At 31.8% G+C, this 18,934-nt stretch overlaps 1 protein-coding gene across 3 annotated transcripts in view; it reads left to right on the top strand.

The window, feature by feature from the left end:
* The window catches only part of LOC124362434 (ubiquitin carboxyl-terminal hydrolase MINDY-3 homolog), a 28,870-nt gene extending 10,379 nt beyond the window's left edge, over nucleotides 1-18,491 (top strand). The window contains exons 3-8 of one of the 3 annotated variants that reach the window (XM_046816930.1): nucleotides 303-511; nucleotides 4,262-4,376; nucleotides 6,727-6,880; nucleotides 7,497-7,794; nucleotides 9,765-9,924; nucleotides 11,113-18,491. In XM_046816930.1, coding sequence (XP_046672886.1) covers nucleotides 303-511; nucleotides 4,262-4,376; nucleotides 6,727-6,880; nucleotides 7,497-7,794; nucleotides 9,765-9,924; nucleotides 11,113-11,259 — 1,083 coding nt within the window. In that variant the 3' untranslated portion in view covers nucleotides 11,260-18,491. The other 2 variants (XM_046816932.1, XM_046816933.1) reach the window with 2 other exon arrangements.
* The last annotated feature ends 443 nt before the right edge of the window (nucleotides 18,492-18,934 follow it).

The following is an 18,934-nucleotide window of genomic DNA, read 5'->3' as shown; positions in this document are numbered from 1 at the left end:
ATAGTTTCTATAATTAAATATCATGAAAATTCCTAAAGTGAAAACTGTATAAAAACAGTAAATAAATGTCTTGTCCCTGGGGGGTAAGACTAGGGTCATTCGAGTGGCAGACCTCGAACACAACATGTTGTTAACTGGTGTACTTGTCATATTGTAAGCAATGTGTAAAAAAATCATTTGTTATAATAATTAATGAAAAACAACATTTATGTTCATGCTATTATACAAAAGAAAGAAGATGTATGTGTGATTCTTAATGAATGGTTTATTTCCAAAGTAAAGTGATTGTCAATGCTCCCCAGATGGAGGTGGAAGGAGTGAATCGGTTGCTGATAAGAGCAGCCTGTGAGATACTCTGTCAGGCGTATGGAGGACAGAAGTACCATCTTGTCCACATGAATGACCAGGATCAACTGAGTAACAGCGAGGTGACCGACCAAACCCCAGAGAATAGCCAAAACACCACGCAAGAGCCTAAACTCAACCACTCTTATTTTCATTCACAACTGAGGTGGGTTGGCAATTTGTTTATTACCATTTATTGAAAAGATTTTTTAAAACCTTATGAATTTGGCTATTGCCACTGGTAGACTGGACTGATCTTAAAAATAATTGCTATTGACAAATTTATCATGAACAGTTGTCAGTGCAACAGTAATAGACAGAATAGAAGGTTCACACACAATTTTCACACTTATTAAAATATTTATTTACTGTGTGGTCTCTTAATTAAAACATGCAGTACCTTTAGAGAGGGTTAGGTTAGAGATTTTAAAAGGAAACAACTTGAAGTTCATTATAATCATGACTATATTGTTACAAAGTTTTTTTAAACACATTTTGCACAAATGAACACATTAAATGTTTGTTCCCAATTAAAATGTGGATAATCCGCTTTTTGGCTCAATTTACTTGCAGATTAATAGTACCTATTAAAAGTTCAGTATCAATAACAAGATATGTAACAAATAGAAACATCATTAAGGAGTTAGTTATAAAGTGTGATCGCCTGGTTACATTTCACCACTATAACTAGTTACTGAAACCTTACACCTTTGAGTGTATTAGTTATACAGGAGATAAATCATTCATACGGATGAGGTATTCTGTGGTCCAGGAATTAGTTCACTTACTTCTGAGAGCCAACGCTTGGGCTGCGCCCTAACCATCACTTGCGCACATTTGTTCTCCTTCCATATTTTTCTCAAGCTTTCAAGAAAAACATTGTTCTCTATATTAGTAGTTAATAAAGAGTCATGTCAAGTGACAATGCTAGTGTTACAATCGCTCCCTTCATTCCTCTTCCACCATCAGCAGCACTGAACATGGAAAGTGAGCTGTAGTTGTGATTCTAATGAGCCAACCTAAACAGAGGCATCAAATCATCATTTGCTACTCCATCAACTGAGTGAATGAGAGAGATGATAAGAATAAGAGAGCGCCACACTGAGCTCTCACTTTCTCGCACCTCAATTTATAGCAATGGACGAGTTGTCTCTTGTCGTAACCAGTGATATTGAGCAGGAATATTATCTTCCACTCTAATCCTAATAATCTTCCAAATCATACAATTTCAGTAATAAACTATTTGCAAAGAAGTATTGATGCAAGATAATACTGTTACTGAAGTGTTATTGAACATAGTACACTTAAGATATTTTAACTAGTTTCAAATAAGTTCATTGATCTTGCCGATTATAATAATTGGATAGATTTTGCTTTTTGTTTGCTGAACTGTCATGGTGATGAATGGTGGTGTGGTTCTGTAATTCAGATACTCTGAGGTCTTATAATTTTGAAGATTGTAGGAGGCTAACTAGTCTTTGTGTAATTTTTCATCTGCATTAAACCCTTTTAATAATTTGAAGGTTTGTGTGTAGGTCATCCCTGAACAGTAGTATTTTTAAAATAAAACAAGTGTGTTGATCTCTCTATATTGTCGTGATAACATTTGTAAAATTGTCTAACATGTATATACTTCTACTAATAACTTTAGTAGAAAATATAGTATATTTAAATTATTTAGACATTTAATTAACTGTAGCGTTAAGAATTCAAATTAAAACATGAATATTGATTTGGGAGTACAAAATGTTCATTAGTTACTTCCATCCAATCTGATCAATAATGTTTTGCGGCACAGTTGACATGGCATGACATGCAGACTTACACTTTGAATCGTGATACTTTAAAACTGTATTAAAAACTCATAAATTAGGCTTTTACATTTAATTATTAAACTAAAACTTCCTTAATTTTTATCATAATCATATTTTACGAATACCATAAGAATCAGTGTTAAACAAAATTATGCAAAAATTTAAATCAGAAATCTTTGGTTACGTGCTTAGTTAATAAATCTTGCAAACTTATATCGACTTAGATTGTAGATATTAATATTCCAGAATATTAAGATTTAAATTATCAATGAGACATCCAAGACGATATAAAATATTTTTTTATTAGTAATCTCAGAGTGAATATTCAGTACAATTTATTACTAAATTGTTAGTTATTAAATATTATCTGGTTCGTCTAAAATAAAAATCACAGTTCTAAATAAAAATAATGGATTTATTTTAAACTGGCAAATTAATAAGTACAATGTTTCAGAATTTTCATCACTCTATTTTCCACAAAGAATTGACAAACCGTTTAGTAATTTGAAAAGGTCCTTTGGCAAGAAATAAAAATATCAATCAAATATTTCAAACTAAAAATCAAAGTTCTCTTCTGAAATAAAATAATAAAGTTTTCAAATAAAAATCAAATACCGCTTGGAAATAACTAAAATAAAAATGTTCACTTCTAAGTTCACTCAAAATTCAAAATAAAAAATCAAGCTTCTCTTTCCACTAGTTGTACATTAACTTTCAAGTCTACAATTCAGATACAACTCTTTCAAACAATTATTAAAGTTCAATTAATTTCCAATTAATAATTCACAATAAAACAGTACAATTTAGATATTAATAAATTACTAAATTTCCAAATTTCAATTAAAGTTATTAACAACGTTCAATTTTAATTCACTTTTCTTGCAAGTTTGAACCAAATGTAACTTGTATGATTCTATTGTGCTCGATTGTTCATCAAGAATCAGTTATGCGGATTGCTCTGTAGTTTCTATAAATTTAATTTTTCCTATAAAAAAGACAACAAAATTAATTTAATATCAGATCTGGAAGACTATTTCAATATAACGTACAGTAAATTTGGTGCTTACCTCAAAATCCCTTGTGGAAAAAATTTAGAAATACGGTGCACTGTAATCAACTTAATTCACAATAATAACCAAAAGAAGGGCAAAAATTATGAGCTGGCGGTTTTATAGTTCCCCTTCCTCCTTTTCTGATGGACATCCGCGGCATTTTCTCATTGGCCCAGCCATATCCAACTTGAGAACAATAGCCTTCTCAGATCTAATGTAACTGCAGAACGAGACAAGTTCTTATCAATTCAAGGCAGTGAACCGCCTTCTTAATCATTTAAAATTACCAGCACTAACTTGCCAAAGGATTACATATTCGTTTTTATCCTAACTTCTCACAATCTAATTAAAATTAAATCCCAATATTTCTTTCCCAACATTTTCATGTAATTTAAGTTTTAATAAAAAAAAATCAACCAATGTAGCTTTAAAAACGCTACAAAACTTATTGTGCTTTTTTTAGGAATCTTTATTACAGCTGAAATCTGTTTTAGAGGTTTCTCCAGAGAGGAAAAAATAATATAGAAAAATAAATGTGTAACTAGTTCTTGTTATAAAATACAGCTTTATTTACATTGATAAGCAGATTAGAATGATGATTATATTCAATGCTTTTATAATCAAATACAGTTAATAATTTCTCAAAATTTAGGTTTTCTAGCATTTATATTTTTAATGTAGAATTATCATAAAAGATGAGGTTGATCCATTCCCTTCCCTATCTTGACATATGAGGAGATGGTTAAAACCCTGAACACATCACTGTCTAAGGGCATAAATTTGCTTAGAAGCTTCATTTCAACACCAATTGTTAATACTGTAATACTAGTTTATACTCCAGTAAAACTATAGAGCTCCCTAAATTAGTATTGATTATTGGGCTGTTAATGACAGTGTGGAATAATCAATATATCTCGGCTAGTAACAGAACTATATTTCATTAACCCTTTACTCTCACCCTCCATTCATATTCAGCTTAAAATACATACATGTTGGCTGTGTTGGTGTTCAAAAGCACTAATAATCAATAATATTCTGTATTTGTTTCAGGGTGCATAGTGTAGACAGTTCTGATGAAGTTGAGGCATTTTATCTGGAAAGGATACAGATGCTGAGAGAGACCTTTGGTGTCCTTTTGTTCCTGTATTCTGTCATGTATACAAAGGTAACAGAGTTAATATGCATTAGTCTGGCTACAGCTACCACTATGGCCAACAGTATAGATAAAGACAGGGCCAACTGACCACAACAGCTTAATTCTTCAGCTGGCAGTGGTAAAAACCCTAAGGCAGGTGTTTTTTTTGGTACTGCTTATTTAACTTTACCTTTATTTCAATGAAAGGTAAAATTATGAAGAACACAGTAATACAATATAGAAGTTTCAGTGATTTTTCATGGTTGTTGCCATATTTTGAGACAAAAGTTTACAAACATTGAACAATTGATATGTTTATACATATACATGGTATAAAAACTGTAGTACACAGTAGTAGGCATATAACAGTCTATGTGCACGACTGGAGCAGATTAGTTGTACAGTTATGTGTCTAAACATCGGTCTGTGTTTAATCAGGAAGGTAAGTGGTAGCAGTGTCTAGTCTATGTTTGAAGAAAAGCATGCAGTTCTCCTCTCGTGGCATTTCTCCTCATCACCACCCTTACTCGCCAAGGTTGTGGGCACTGCTTTATGCCTCCTACTGTATAGATGATTACTGACATATTGGTATTTATATTTATAGTTTTTAACATTGTTTTAAATTGCATTCTCAAATGTAATGATGATAAGTCAGAAATTCACATTTGCCTCTGGAGCGTGGGGTGTTGTGTATCTGCCAACAGGTTTTAGCAACTCTAATTCCAATGTAATTAGATTGCAATCAAATTACATCTTATGTACACATGATCCAACCAGTGTTCACGACACAAGCAAGTTCAGGATACAGTATGGACATAGGGAAGTGATAGTGTCTGCTGTTTCTTTAGCCGGCACAACACGTGCTGTCACTGTAGTATTGCATGTTAATTCCTACATAACTCATTCAATATTATATGTTCATAATAGGAATTAGTTGTTATCAACATTGTGTTTAATGTTTTCTGAAAGTTTATTTGGAACATTAGAGAACGGTATCAGATTTTGCTAAGCTTCAGCAAGTTAATAGTATGAGGGCTATTCAGAAAGTAAGAACGTTTTAGAATTAAATAAAAACCAAGTATAGAAAAACATTTTATTTTATATATGTGATCTCAGCCACTCAGTGACACGTACTTGGATCTCGTCATCATTGTCAAAATGCTGTTTTGATAGTGAGGTCTTCATTTTCGGGAACAATTGAAAATCACTTGGAGCAAAATCAGGACTGTAGGGGGGATAAGGAAAAACTTTCCAGTTGAACGAGTTCAAGAGTTCTTGTACATGGTTTGTTGTGTGAAGTCCGGTTTTGTAATGCAAAAGCAAAGTTTTGGATGACAATTTTCCTTGGTGCTTGTTTTTGACAGCTCTCCTTAGCTTTGCAATGTTGGCAGTACCGCTCAGAGTTTATTGTTGCACCACTGCAAAACAAAACCAATAAAAAGAAAAACAATAAGAAGAACATCTTGCCTTTCCCAGAACACTGTTGCCCATGATGTTCCTTGCCAACAAAATTTACAGGCATTTCCTTGGTTTTGTAGGGAACTTGTGTATTCCCACTCCATAGACTGTAATTTTGTCTCACAATTTACATGTTTGACCCAGGTTTCATCTCCTGTTACAATTCGATCCAGTAGAGCATCACCACTGCAGGACCTCGAAAAACGTCAAAGATGGCCATTTGTTGTTCTTTTTGGTGATCTGTTAGCATTTTTGGCACCCATCTTGCACCACATTTGTGGTAGCCTAGCTTCTGTGAAACAATTTCAAACAATAAAGTCCATGAAAATTGTGGGAAACACAGAAAAAGCTCAGTTATTGTAAAACAGCAGTTTTCACGAACATCTTCATCAACTTTGGTGACCAAATTGTCAGTCACAATGCTCGGACATCCATTCTTCTCTTGATCATGAACGTTTGTTCTGCTATTTTTAAACTGAATGCATCATTTCATAACAGAACCTTTACTCATTACTTTGCTCCTGCACACCTCACACAGTTCCCGGTGATTTTTCCAACAAAAATCACATACTGCATTTCACAACTGGTGGGATTTTCAATTGCAGCACAACTTTTCTGCATAATGTTATAAGTGATTCACATGTCATAATATTTAAATAACATCAGTTTCCACTACAATTTTTTCATTAACCCTAGAATTAAGAGTCAGAAAAAGCCATATGGGTAGGGGTATAAAATTAAATTTTCATACTCATCCAAAAATATTTTCTCTCAGTAGTAGCTTGACACTGTTATCTGATCGCATAAACTCTTCACGGTACTTGTCAGGTCATATTAGTCAAGTTTTTCTCTTTAGAATGTCTCAACAGTTTGTCAGAAACAGTTTTAAGTATTAAAAGATAATGATGTTTTTTGTCTGTAGGGGCTTGAGCAGCTGCATACGGAAGTAACAGATCCTGGAGAGCCTATGATAGATGGCGAGTATGGCTATGGAAGCCAATGCCTTATAAATCTCATGATCACAGGCAGAGCTGTTGCACATGTGTGGAATCATGATCAGGATGTTGGAGGCCTTAGTAAGTTTTTTGATCAGTTTAACATTTTTATTTACGTAAGAACATTTTAGAACAAATTTTAATTGGTTTTAGTGCCTTGGTGACTAATGTTTGTTACTAACTGTATTTGTGAGAAATGCCTATGTTTCTTCAAGTTGTATTTCTGTCAATTCTTTGCAAGTTTTTGGGAATGTATATTAATGTATAATTTCAATAGTATACAATAATCGATATAAGACTTATGTGTAAATATTCTGTTTTTGTGTAAATTATTATTCTTAACTTTCTAAAGATTTCTGTATGTTGACTTCAAACTGTAAACCTACGTCCTATCATACCTTTTATTAAAACTAAATTAAAATGTTCAATTAAATGCAACTAAATTAAAATGTTCAAACAAAAGTGGAATTGGTATCTACCATCACTGATGTCTTTTCACCATTCTTTGCTTTAGTGTGACTGAAGAAGACATAAAAATCTTCAATTTGCTCATAAATTGAATAATAATTGGTTCGATCTCAAATTGTAAACAATGATTTTGAAAAACCAAATAGCAATTGGAAGCTTTTAAAGGAATAACTACAATTTTAGTTTTGAATATTATATAATTCAGTAATTGTAATTGTCCGTGTTGCAGAACTGCTAGGGATCGACAAGCAAAGTACCGTTGGTTTCCTGGCTCTCCTAGAACATCTGAGGTACTGTGAGGTAGGATCCTTCCTGAAGAATCCCATGACACCAGTGTGGGTGCTAGGCAGCGAGACACATCTTACGGTGCTGTTTTCCTTCGAGAAGCAGCTGGTCAGTGCGGAGACACCCACGGAGGTAGCGCGGAGAGTGTTTAAGAGCTTCGACCCAGAGGGCAACAACTTCATCTCCTCTGACCTTCTACAGGATGTGCTCAGCATGTTGAATCTTGTATCCGATCCGGAATAGTAAGTCAATATTCCACAATGTTACATCCATATTATGTTTTTTTTCTATGACGTGCATTGAGTAGGGTTAAGGGTGAGAGTACCCATAAGAAACTGAAATTATTTATTAAATGCTATATATATATAATCAAATACAGGATTTCATTTCTTTTACGAAACAACTTAATCCTCTTAAAGATACTCTCAATTATACTTGATGCAATTGTCCAATTGGTGATTCTTTGTTTAAATATTTTTTATAATATTTTTCAGAAGTAGGCAACAGCTCCTCTCGTCTTTTTCATGATTTCAACAATTGATACCCCTCTTCATATTTATAAATAAGACACACAGAGCTAGGTCAGCTGAGTAAGGTGTTTGAGGCAACAATACCATGTCATTCTTTGTTGGCTATCATAATATATGTGTATGCAGGTGTGTTTTGAAGGTGGAAAAACCAGTCTACAACAAATTGTTTTTCTTGAAAAACACTGTTGCGCAATCATCATACGCTTATTGTTTACAGTTGTTCAATGGTCCTTCAATAGTATAAGTTCTAAAATTTCTCACCATTTTTATCTCTACAGTAATTTATGGTCATCTAGAATGAGGTTTGTTGTCAATCGATATGTTACCATTTTTAAAACAAAAGCCACTTGTGCAAGGTGTCATCTTTGTAAGCTGTTTTTTTAATTTAAGATGTTCAGCAGCAATTTACTGAGCGGGAAGTAAAATTTCACAGCTGCAAATTGTTCACTTAAATTAATTCTCATAAAAATTGAAGAAACACGACTACAACACTATCCAAAACAATCACTACAAACAGAACAAGCCATGTTGGCAACACAGGCATGACTGATCTGCCATTGAGCTGTGCTATATACTCAGTAGGAGAATTGCATACTACAAAAATCTTTCCCCTGGCAGGGCTTTGTTTAGGGCACAGCCATTTTTTAATTTTATGAAAATCTTTTGATGAGCTAAAGCACCTATGCGTTTTTCTGTGGCTATTATAAATATAGTTAGTTTATACAAATATTAACACACCAAATTGTATTTAGAAAAGAATGTAATTTAATATAATTTGAACAATAGTGTTCTACTAGTTTTCATGTATTGCAAATAATGTGTTTTTTTTCAGATATAAAACCTGGTTATTGTTTGTAAATAATTTTATTTATATGTCTATACGCACAAATACACAAGCTAAATTTTAATGTAACTCCTGTAATTTTAGCTCTATTAGTTAGTTAGTAGTTAACGTTCAAACTCGGGTATCTATACTGTTTGATCTGAGAGTAGGCAGGCACTTTCCAACTACATGGTTCGTTGGCCAGCTGTGTGTCGTGGTGTCTAATATTTTATAGAATCATTGAACAGTAGTTTTTACACTGTAAATAGCTTTTTCAAATGCTACATACTTTTTGTGTCTGGTCATCCTTTCTCGCTTTCATCACAATTTAGAGACATCATTTTAAACAGCATCGCATTTTCTTGGGTCCTCTCACAAAATGTGACTAATACGATCACAGCTTAAAACTTGGAGGAAAGTGAACTGGAGCTAAACTTAACATTAAAATTTAATTGATCTCACTATAGCTACATTATGTGCTTAGAAGACTGTCTGAAAACATAAAAAGTAATCCAAGAATACAACTTTATGATAGAGGGATTTGCATAAATCAGAGAACTAGCTATATTTTATATTAATCTCATCGATCATTTCTAAAATCTTAATCTCTTTTTGAAAGATTCAGTGGATTCGTGATTCAGTTTCCACACATCACTAATCTGGAGAATCAATATGTGGTTGAAAACTTTGAATCAGCTGCTGAAATCTGTTTGTGATATGTTATGTTTTACCTAGTGATAACATTATAACAAATTATCTATCTGCTGAATAATCAAACCTCTGGTACTAAGAGGGTTAATTAAGTTTTCAACAAAGAGAGAATGTTTTACAAAGGTAAATAATTATGATAAATGTACAGTGTAGAAATAATGAAGAAGAAACTGGATGCTGATAGCCTGGGTATCATCCTGCTGAGTGCTTTCATGGAGGAGTTCTTCCCGGAGGAGACGATCTCTGTGCCTGACACCTTCACTCTCTACCATTACAATGGGCTGCCTCGTTCGTGTCCTAACAACAAGGTACAGCATTAACATTTGATTGGCAACAGTTTTTTTTTTCTAATTGCGCTGATAATTGTTAGAAAATTTAATCGTACAATCAAAACTCAAAATTATAGTTATAGGAACATTTTAAGCATGTGAGTCTAATTTATAAAGTTTATATATTTAATAAGATTATAAATAAATAAAGATATTGTTTCAAATTTAAAACTAGTTATTCAACTTGTGTCCTACACATTTATGAATAAATTAGAAATTTTAACTCTTTTTTCACAAAAATGTAATTTTTTGTAATTGTTTGTGGTTTCTAGCTAATAAATTGATGAATAATTATTATTACCTAGCATTTAGCATAATGGTGTTATCTAGGTAGTGTATCTAGAATACAGTATCGTTCCACTATAGTGCATTGTGGACAGTAACTCTCAAATGACATTTCGAAACACCAATTGGTCGATAATTACAGTAACTGGTATTGTATAACTGATATTGTAGCATTTTATTAGCATAAAGTATAAAATATATATTGGACAGTAATCCTTACCAACATGTCTATGATTATAGTCAGTAATGTAATCATAATAATGATAGTGGATGTTTTCACAAGTTGTGTATCAAGAAGGCAGTGCTGTTCTGCTAGAATGCAATATGAAGTGTGTGTTGGACAGTAACCCCATGCTAACATGTCTACACACAATGTCTGAGTATTATTGTCAGTAATGTAATAATACTAATATAAGTGGATGTTGCCTACAGGTTGTGTATCAAGAAGGCAGTGCTGTTCTGCTAGAATGCAATATGAAGTGTGTGTTGGACAGTAACCCCATGCTAACATGTCTACACACAATGTCTGAGTATTATTGTCAGTAATGTAATCATACTAATATAAGTGGATGTTGCCTACAGGTTGTGTATCAAGAAGGCAGTGCTGTTCTGCTAGAATGCAATATGAAGTGTGTGTTGGACAGTAACCCCATGCTAACATGTCTACACACAATGTCTGAGTATTATTGTCAGTAATGTAATCATACTAATATAAGTGGATGTTGCCTACAGGTTGTGTATCAAGAAGGCAGTGCTGTTCTGCTAGTATGCAATATGAAGTGTGTGTTGGACAGTAACCCCATGCTAACATGTCTACACACAATGTCTGAGTATTATTGTCAGTAATGTAATCATACTAATATAAGTGGATGTTGCCTACAGGTTGTGTATCAAGAAGGCAGTGCTGTTCTGCTAGAATGCAATATGAAGTGTGTGTTGGACAGTAACCCCATGCTAACATGTCTACAGACCAAATGGCCAAGTATCGAAGTTCGATGGCACTCCACTCTCACACCATCTCTCAATTAGTATTTCGATACCTGTATTTATTGTAGAATCAGTCTCGTGTTTTGAGGCTGCTTTTGACAGCTATTTGTATTATTTATTTTCTCTACAGTGATACTATTGTGGCATTAATTTTCCATATATATTATATAATTAATTGTTATTATTTGAATAGTTGTTGAGAAAATTATTGTATATTTTTGCAGAAACAATATTTATTGTGTACATTAAATGTTATAGATTAACTAATGTGTTAATTATACCGAGTGGTCGGTTTCAGATCTAACTATTGGAATCTTTGTGCTACTCTCAAATATATTTGTGTGTACTGTACAAAGTCAGTTAAGCTGCATTAAATTAAAAATAAAGAAATAATGCCAAATACGGTTTTTTATACTATTAAAACAAATAAGTAATTGCCTTCAGGGCATCATTGTCATTTTTAACTGAAATAGTTTATCATAGAAATGCTCCCACAACTCAATAATGAACTTACTAAACTAACAGTAAACTCGCGATTATTTACAGAGCCATTCTAGTTACAGTGTTGGAAAATTTATTATTATTTTATTATTTTCTTGGTATTTTATATAGCATCTATTAATATGGATATCATGGATAATCCAAATGGTAGGTATTGAGTTTACTGTACTTAATAATTGAATATTTATGTTAAAAGTTGTATATGGTATAGACAGATCTGATCTGTCTTTATGTGTAGTTGAACACACATTTATTTATTATAAATGTTAAACTAAACACCTTATTATGTTTTAATTTTCATTCATAGTGAAATATTTTAGTAATACTGGTTCAAAATATTAATAAAAACAATCCAAGAGATGTCTCATCTACCTAATGTTGTATATATTAGATCAATATGAAAAGCAAACCGACCCTCTGTATTAAATTCTAATCAAAACTGCTCATTGTAAATTATACTTAAAAGGTTGACTAATATGTAAACTCGTTTGTTTCAATGTTTAATGCATAATGAATATGACAACTACTTGACAAATTTCAGAATTTCATTAATTCACTTTATAATTGAAACTAATGTGCTACTTAAACAATTTAAATTGAAATATAATGCTTCTTGAATTTATTTTCTAAGTAAAGTTTGTCCACAAAGTCATGTTACACTTTTAAATAATTGTATTTACAAAAGTATATACAGCAAAAGAATGAGATTAACATAGGATTAAAGAGTACTTTTAATAGTTTTAAGTCAGTGTATCTGAGTTCAACATGAGCATCATGAATTGCCACACAGATGTCTGAGCGAACATAGATATCTTCCGATACTCTGATTAGGACTTCTGGGTTAACTAATTCAATCGCAGCTCTGATTTGTTGCATTAAAGTGTTCAATATACGAGTTTGTACGATATGATGATGCATTTTGTTTTTAGCCTACCTGTTCGCTTATTGTCTAATAAGTTGCCTGTTTCCTTAAATGTCTTATTCCAACGATAAATCCTGCGTAAATCGGAGGGATTTTCATAAAACACATGACAATACTCAAGTTGCACTGAAATCTCAAAATAAAACTTTGCTAGCTACAAAATACACTGGTATTATTTACAAAGTTACCATTATGACTGTTTTTGTTAAAACTTGGGTAAATGGGTAACTCAACTAATGAAAATAAAACTTTATAAATAGTTGTTTTAATTTACTCGTACATCTGTTTCTTAGACCTGTAATTAATAGTAGAGTGGCTATAAACAATTGAAAGTGTGATATGACTGTGGACGCACTGTAAATTCTGTATGAAACATTTTTTACATTAATTGTTTTAAGGAAAATGTATTATTTTTAATTTTGATGAATTTTTTATTTGATGAACTCATTCTAACAGAAATAAAAAATGAGATCGACTGATTGTAATTTTCCATATTACATTTTCTTTTTGCTCATTTTTAATACTGACAGTACTAATTTAAAAATATGTATTTAGAAAAAAATAATCAGTTTTTTATTTTTGGTACCATTAGTTCTCAGTAACATACATAGAGGAATAGAGATGACATAACAGAAGTTAGCTCTTAAATCCAGCCTTTAAAAAACTCGGTACAATCAGATAAAGTACCTGCCAGTCAAGGCTGTCTGTATATAACCACATTAACAATTCTATGCAATACTTATTGCACGTTGTTAACCCTTTAACACAGTGGAGTTTAAATTTAATAAGTGTCCAAAAATGCATAGTTTTTTTCTAATTTGGTTTATATCTGTCCTAGCTTTTAAGCAAAGTATACAATTACCTAGTTTATCCTTCATATTTATACTTTTTAAAAAAATATTTCAATGGTGTTGTTTTCTTTGGTTTATAACTACTGAGAAGAAACACAACAATATCATTCAGCATGAGTATGAAGGTATCCTCTAGAAATTTTGATTTGGGTGAAACACGTTTGGAAGTGTTCCTAACCAAATCTGGAAAATCAAATTCAAGTAAACAATAATATTTTACAGTTCAGACTAGAGTACTGTTGAGTGCAGGATTAATGTCATAAGGGTTTAAATGGCCCTTTTCAAGGTAAAAATTATCATGCAGCATAATATTGTTTCAGTTGACTATTCAAACCTCAAAGACTCGTACAATGAGAAATAGTGATGTCAATGAATTCCGAGTATACTTACTTACAAGTAGTACAAATTTGTTAGTAAGTATTCTTAGTATTAATTACTACTAAAAATATCTGAATCCAATTCAAAGTCGGGAAAAAATTGTTGCAATGCTGCAGTACAATTTTGTTGGAATGAGTCCATCGATATGAAAATTATGCAACGGAAATATTTATTTTTACCTGATCAAGAATATACATCACTGGACATTATTCCATTTCCTATTAAGTTCATTCTGCTAGTCAACTATGTACCAAAAGAGTGAAAAAACCAAAATTAAACAAAATGTTGATCATGGAATTAATTAAATAGCTATCAATTTTATTTATCAATCTGACAATGATCTGTAGTTTTTTTAGTTGGATAAAAATTGTATTATCAGTTTACAGAAATAAAAAAAAAATAACTTCCATACTTAGTTTATTCTGAGTGAAAAAGCTTATGTGAGTTTTTGGTTGTCTTTTTATGACAAAAATGTTAAAACTGTTTTGAAAGAAAATTTGAAATTTTTTACTTTTAAGTACAATTTTTACGTATATTTTATTGCATTTCAGAATTCATTCATATTTTTATACTATTTTATTGCACATTACGTACATAATTATTAGTTACTCTTACTGCCATTTTTATTGTAGTACTAGTAAACTATCAACTAGTATTGGCTTCACATGTTCAAACTGTTATTTCACATCTGTTTGGTAGTTTTTATCTCTTTAGCATAATATTGGCTTGAAACAATCATTATGTCATTTTGTAAATTTTTCTTTTCTTTATATTTGAAAAAAGGATTTTTTATTTAATTTTTGGATTAGCTTTTTTTGTGTTTGTTTTGTGTCATGGAGGTTGTGATGTAAAATTAATCATTCTATTGAACTAAGCAATTTGTACACTATAACTGAAGTTCAATATGAATTCCAGTAGTAAATTGGTGCAATGTTGGGTTCAAATTATCATTTTAAGCATAGTCATGAGTATTAATTTATTATTTAAAAAATAGTTAATTGTCATTGCACTAAAAGAGAGCATGTCACCTAGGTGTGTGCATGTCAAACTGATATGCATAACCTCTATAATTCTGTATTGTTGGATATATATTGATTCCTGTGGATCAATTCAGCTGGCTGTAGCAATATCTTAACACGTTCACTGCTAAAAATCTCTATATAGAGTTCCCTATATGCTGAAATTTTTTAAATATATTTTTACTTACTTTTGGATGAAATATATGAAAATTACTCATAAGTCACAAACGTTATCACTCTTTACCGTTTTGGGAATGTGGTAACTGTGGTTACTGCTAGCTCCTGATAACAGTCTTCTTTGCCAGCTGGTAACTCTAGTTACCGCTCGCACTATGAAACGCCCTTTTATGGCAGTGGGAATATTCCAAATGAATACATTGTAGCTAAGTAAAATGTGTTTTATTCGTTTTAGACAAACATGAACAATATTTATACATAAATTAATGTGAAAACCAAAATGAATGTAAAAGTTTATAAAAATGTGAAAAAGTTTATATAAATCTCCGCTAACTTACTCAAATTCAGTTACTATTTACAAATATGTGGTGAGTAATTATAACAAAATATATTTAAATGTTTAATTGAAGTGATACAAAAAATCTTGTAGTACATAAGTTTATAAAAATGTATTCCAATCCAGTTGTGAGCGCTCCATTGGCGTGGGTTGGTCTCGTTATCAGGATCCTCAACTTCCGAGTCAGTTTGGTACTCCACATCGTCCATGTTTTCATCCTCGTCGTTTGAACTCAATAATGGCTCTGTTGTACGCTTTGAACTTGGTTATTGTACACCACTTGGCCCCGGGGGAAGATGCATTGTGTTGCACAATCACTTAGTACTATAAAAACTTTAGACTTTTTCATTATTTTTAATGTGAAAATTAAATGCATAACAATGCGGGAAAATTACCTCCCGAGGAGCGAGAAATACATCGTTGTGATAGCTCGAGTGCTGGCCGCACACTGACCTCATTTCAGAACAAAGGCTCTGTGGTAACCACAGTTACCGCCCGCTCCTAGCGCAGCATAACAGCGGTAACCAGAGTTACTGCATGCAGCGAACGTGTTAAAACAGCTATTTAAGTTAATAGGTAGAGTTTTCCAGTCAGTGACGTCATTGGTTAATTCCATATCCTCACCTCGATATTTATTGTTTTTTGCCTGTTGATAGTGACAATACTTGTGCGATACAGCAGTAAAACTACGACTACCAAAATTATCTTACTGTCTGCTAAGGAATAAACGTAACCTAAATGATCACTATTGTCTACAATATTGTAGTAAACTCTAAATAGAACTGGCGGGTCAAGTAAAGCTTGAAAAAATATACAAATGTAATATTTTTAAGATCAATCAGATGAATAAGAATACGTTTATTGTCATAGAGCTTACACAAGCATTGACTCAAGTCATGTCTAAAATATAAAAACTAGCAGATTGTTTCAAAACAAAATTCAAAACTGTTTCAAATTTCATCTTGAACTACCAGTTCAACTTTGAGTTTACTAGAGTTAAAAGAACAGTTGAAAGTTTGTATAGATAAGTTTCTTATTTAGATTATGAAGTAGGCTGGAAACATACCTTTAATATGTGAGAATAAAATTAATCTTGTGCGCTAGAAAGGACCAGAATTGGAGCCTTTAGCTTTCTTTTGCTTAGTTCAGAATTAATAGCAACCTCACCATATCTCCACCTTCATTGGAGTATGAATGATGAGTGAGTGAGTTCAGCTCCATTTCACCTAGCTCATTTGAAATCTGATGCTGTCTGTAAGGAATCTTGAAATCTGCAGTAAACTGGTGACAATGATATATTGTAGGACTAGTTTGTAATGTTCCAACACTAGCAGAAAACAAACTATGTTTTAAGTTCTAAAAAGCTCTTTTCTTTCTTGAGATACATGATCCAGTGTGTGAACCATTTAATTTGTAGAAAAAGTGCTGATGTTAGCATTTCTTACCTGGCTCTGTCAGTTTAGGTTTATTATCTCTAGGTTGAAGCTGGCTATCCACACTATGGTTGAAATATCTCAAAACTGTAATTGAGTTAGTAATGTATTGATTTGTTGTGAATGAAAAAAACTTTGATGATGGATGACTCTGTATACTCCGATTCCTTGTTCTAGTATACGTTGAGTAGTATTAAGTTATTGATTTGATTATGTTCTAACGCGGGATTTGGGTGGTTTTGATATTTTGCATGAATTGCTTAGAAATGTCATTGTACTGTGTCAATTAAAGAAATACAATATAGATGCTGTAAAAGTTGAGCTAATGGATTGAAATGGCATAGCCATAGAGTAAAGATGAAACAACCATGCATAAAATCGCCAATTGTGAATTAGTCTATAAATATTTGTTACAAGTATTATACAATACAAAATTATAAACATCATAAATATATTTTAAAAATATGAAGAACAAAAAAAGTCCTCGGCCTCACCATTAAGCATTACTGTGTTACATTTTAGCAGTTAAATTATGCAAATTGATTAAAAAAAACCAGTACTATTGGCTGCTTGGTCCAATTTTCGGCTGACCTTCAAAGGGTTAACAAAAACATACCTATATCACTGTGAATTCAAATTGAAAAACTCAGTTATTGAATTTTTTAAAGAAGCTAAATGATGGTAACTATATACAATGTGAATATTGAGCTAAGTACCATTTCATCTTCTCTTTAGTGCAGCATCTGAAATCTCAGATTGACTCCTAGAAAGAAGGTGAAATGGAGCTTAACTAATATTTGCATTGAATCAACAATTCCCACCATAGTTACGTAATGTGTATTTACAGTGGTAACTTGTAGATGACAGTATTCTTCAGACAAAATTGCTAAATTTAAAAAGACAAGAGAAACCTGTGTTCATAGATGATTCTCACTGCCATATTTTCAATATTTTGAGAAATTGTACATTTATGGGCACTATATTTGATGTCTATTTTTTCATATTAGGTGACAGCATTGAAAACAATTTTTACCAGTATTGTCTGCTCTGTGAGCGCAAAGGGTTTAAAGTACTGTTTTTATTTAGTGTTTTTGCTTGCATAATGCAGGAATAGAATGTTGTACTATGTTAAGAAAAGAATTATTTATTTATCTTGGAAACAGATTTCAGTTCTTATGATTAAAAAAATATGAAAATTAGCTGTGGCAGAAAAGTTCTTTATTATGTTCTTATTACTACAGTTCTTACAGCATACTAACCACTAACAGTTTATTTCATATGTGTAAGATTTTCACCAGTATACAGGGTGTCAAGCCAGTCCATAATAACATCATTGATATTGTTGTATGGTAAGTCGCTGACTGTAAAATAGGGCTAACATAGATTTTTACTCTTTGTTAAAATAAAAAGTTTATTGACTTTCTTTTACAGTGTTAATTGAAATAAAATAAAGCATACATTAATACTGTAAATACGTTCAAAGTGTTAAAATACGGTAGATATTTCTAGAAAGTGTTCATTAAACAGTTTCATAGTATAATCCTCTGAAATCTCAAAAAATAGTTTGTAATCATTCGTAGTTTACTAAACCGGTGATGTAAATAAAGAATCTGTGTAATTTTCTCATTGAATAAACAATGATTTTGAAACATTGAACATTTTATATTCCTCTACTCCCATTATAGTCATGTCCTCATATAATGGTGTTATCCTGTTTAATTTGTTTACATGATATGAATGACTTCAATAAGTAAGCATTGAAATACATGATTTCAAATCTTTATAATATAAATTCGTAAGTCCCTTTGTTTGATTGTTTTGCTTTCAAGCGATTGTACTGAAATTTTACATGGACATTTTCAGGGTACATGATACGAATATAGGCATATTTTTATTTTGAAAATCCCTCTTGGCTACGCCCAACTGGTCTCTAAAGTAGTGAAATATTAATTGAAAGAGCCTGTTAAATATAATCAACTATTCTGTATAAACATTGTTTTATGCAAATACAACCATATATTAATTAATTAAAACTCTAATTTCTATTTGTTTACATTTATAGTGTGAAAGTAGAATAATAAAACTTCTTATTTCAACCT

The sequence above is a fragment of the Homalodisca vitripennis genome, chromosome 5, assembly GCF_021130785.1.
Source record: "Homalodisca vitripennis isolate AUS2020 chromosome 5, UT_GWSS_2.1, whole genome shotgun sequence".
In the NCBI taxonomy this organism is placed as follows: domain Eukaryota; kingdom Metazoa; phylum Arthropoda; class Insecta; order Hemiptera; family Cicadellidae; genus Homalodisca; species Homalodisca vitripennis.
The sequence above is the reverse complement of the archived record's forward strand: the minus strand, read 5'-3'. Positions and strand labels throughout refer to the sequence as shown.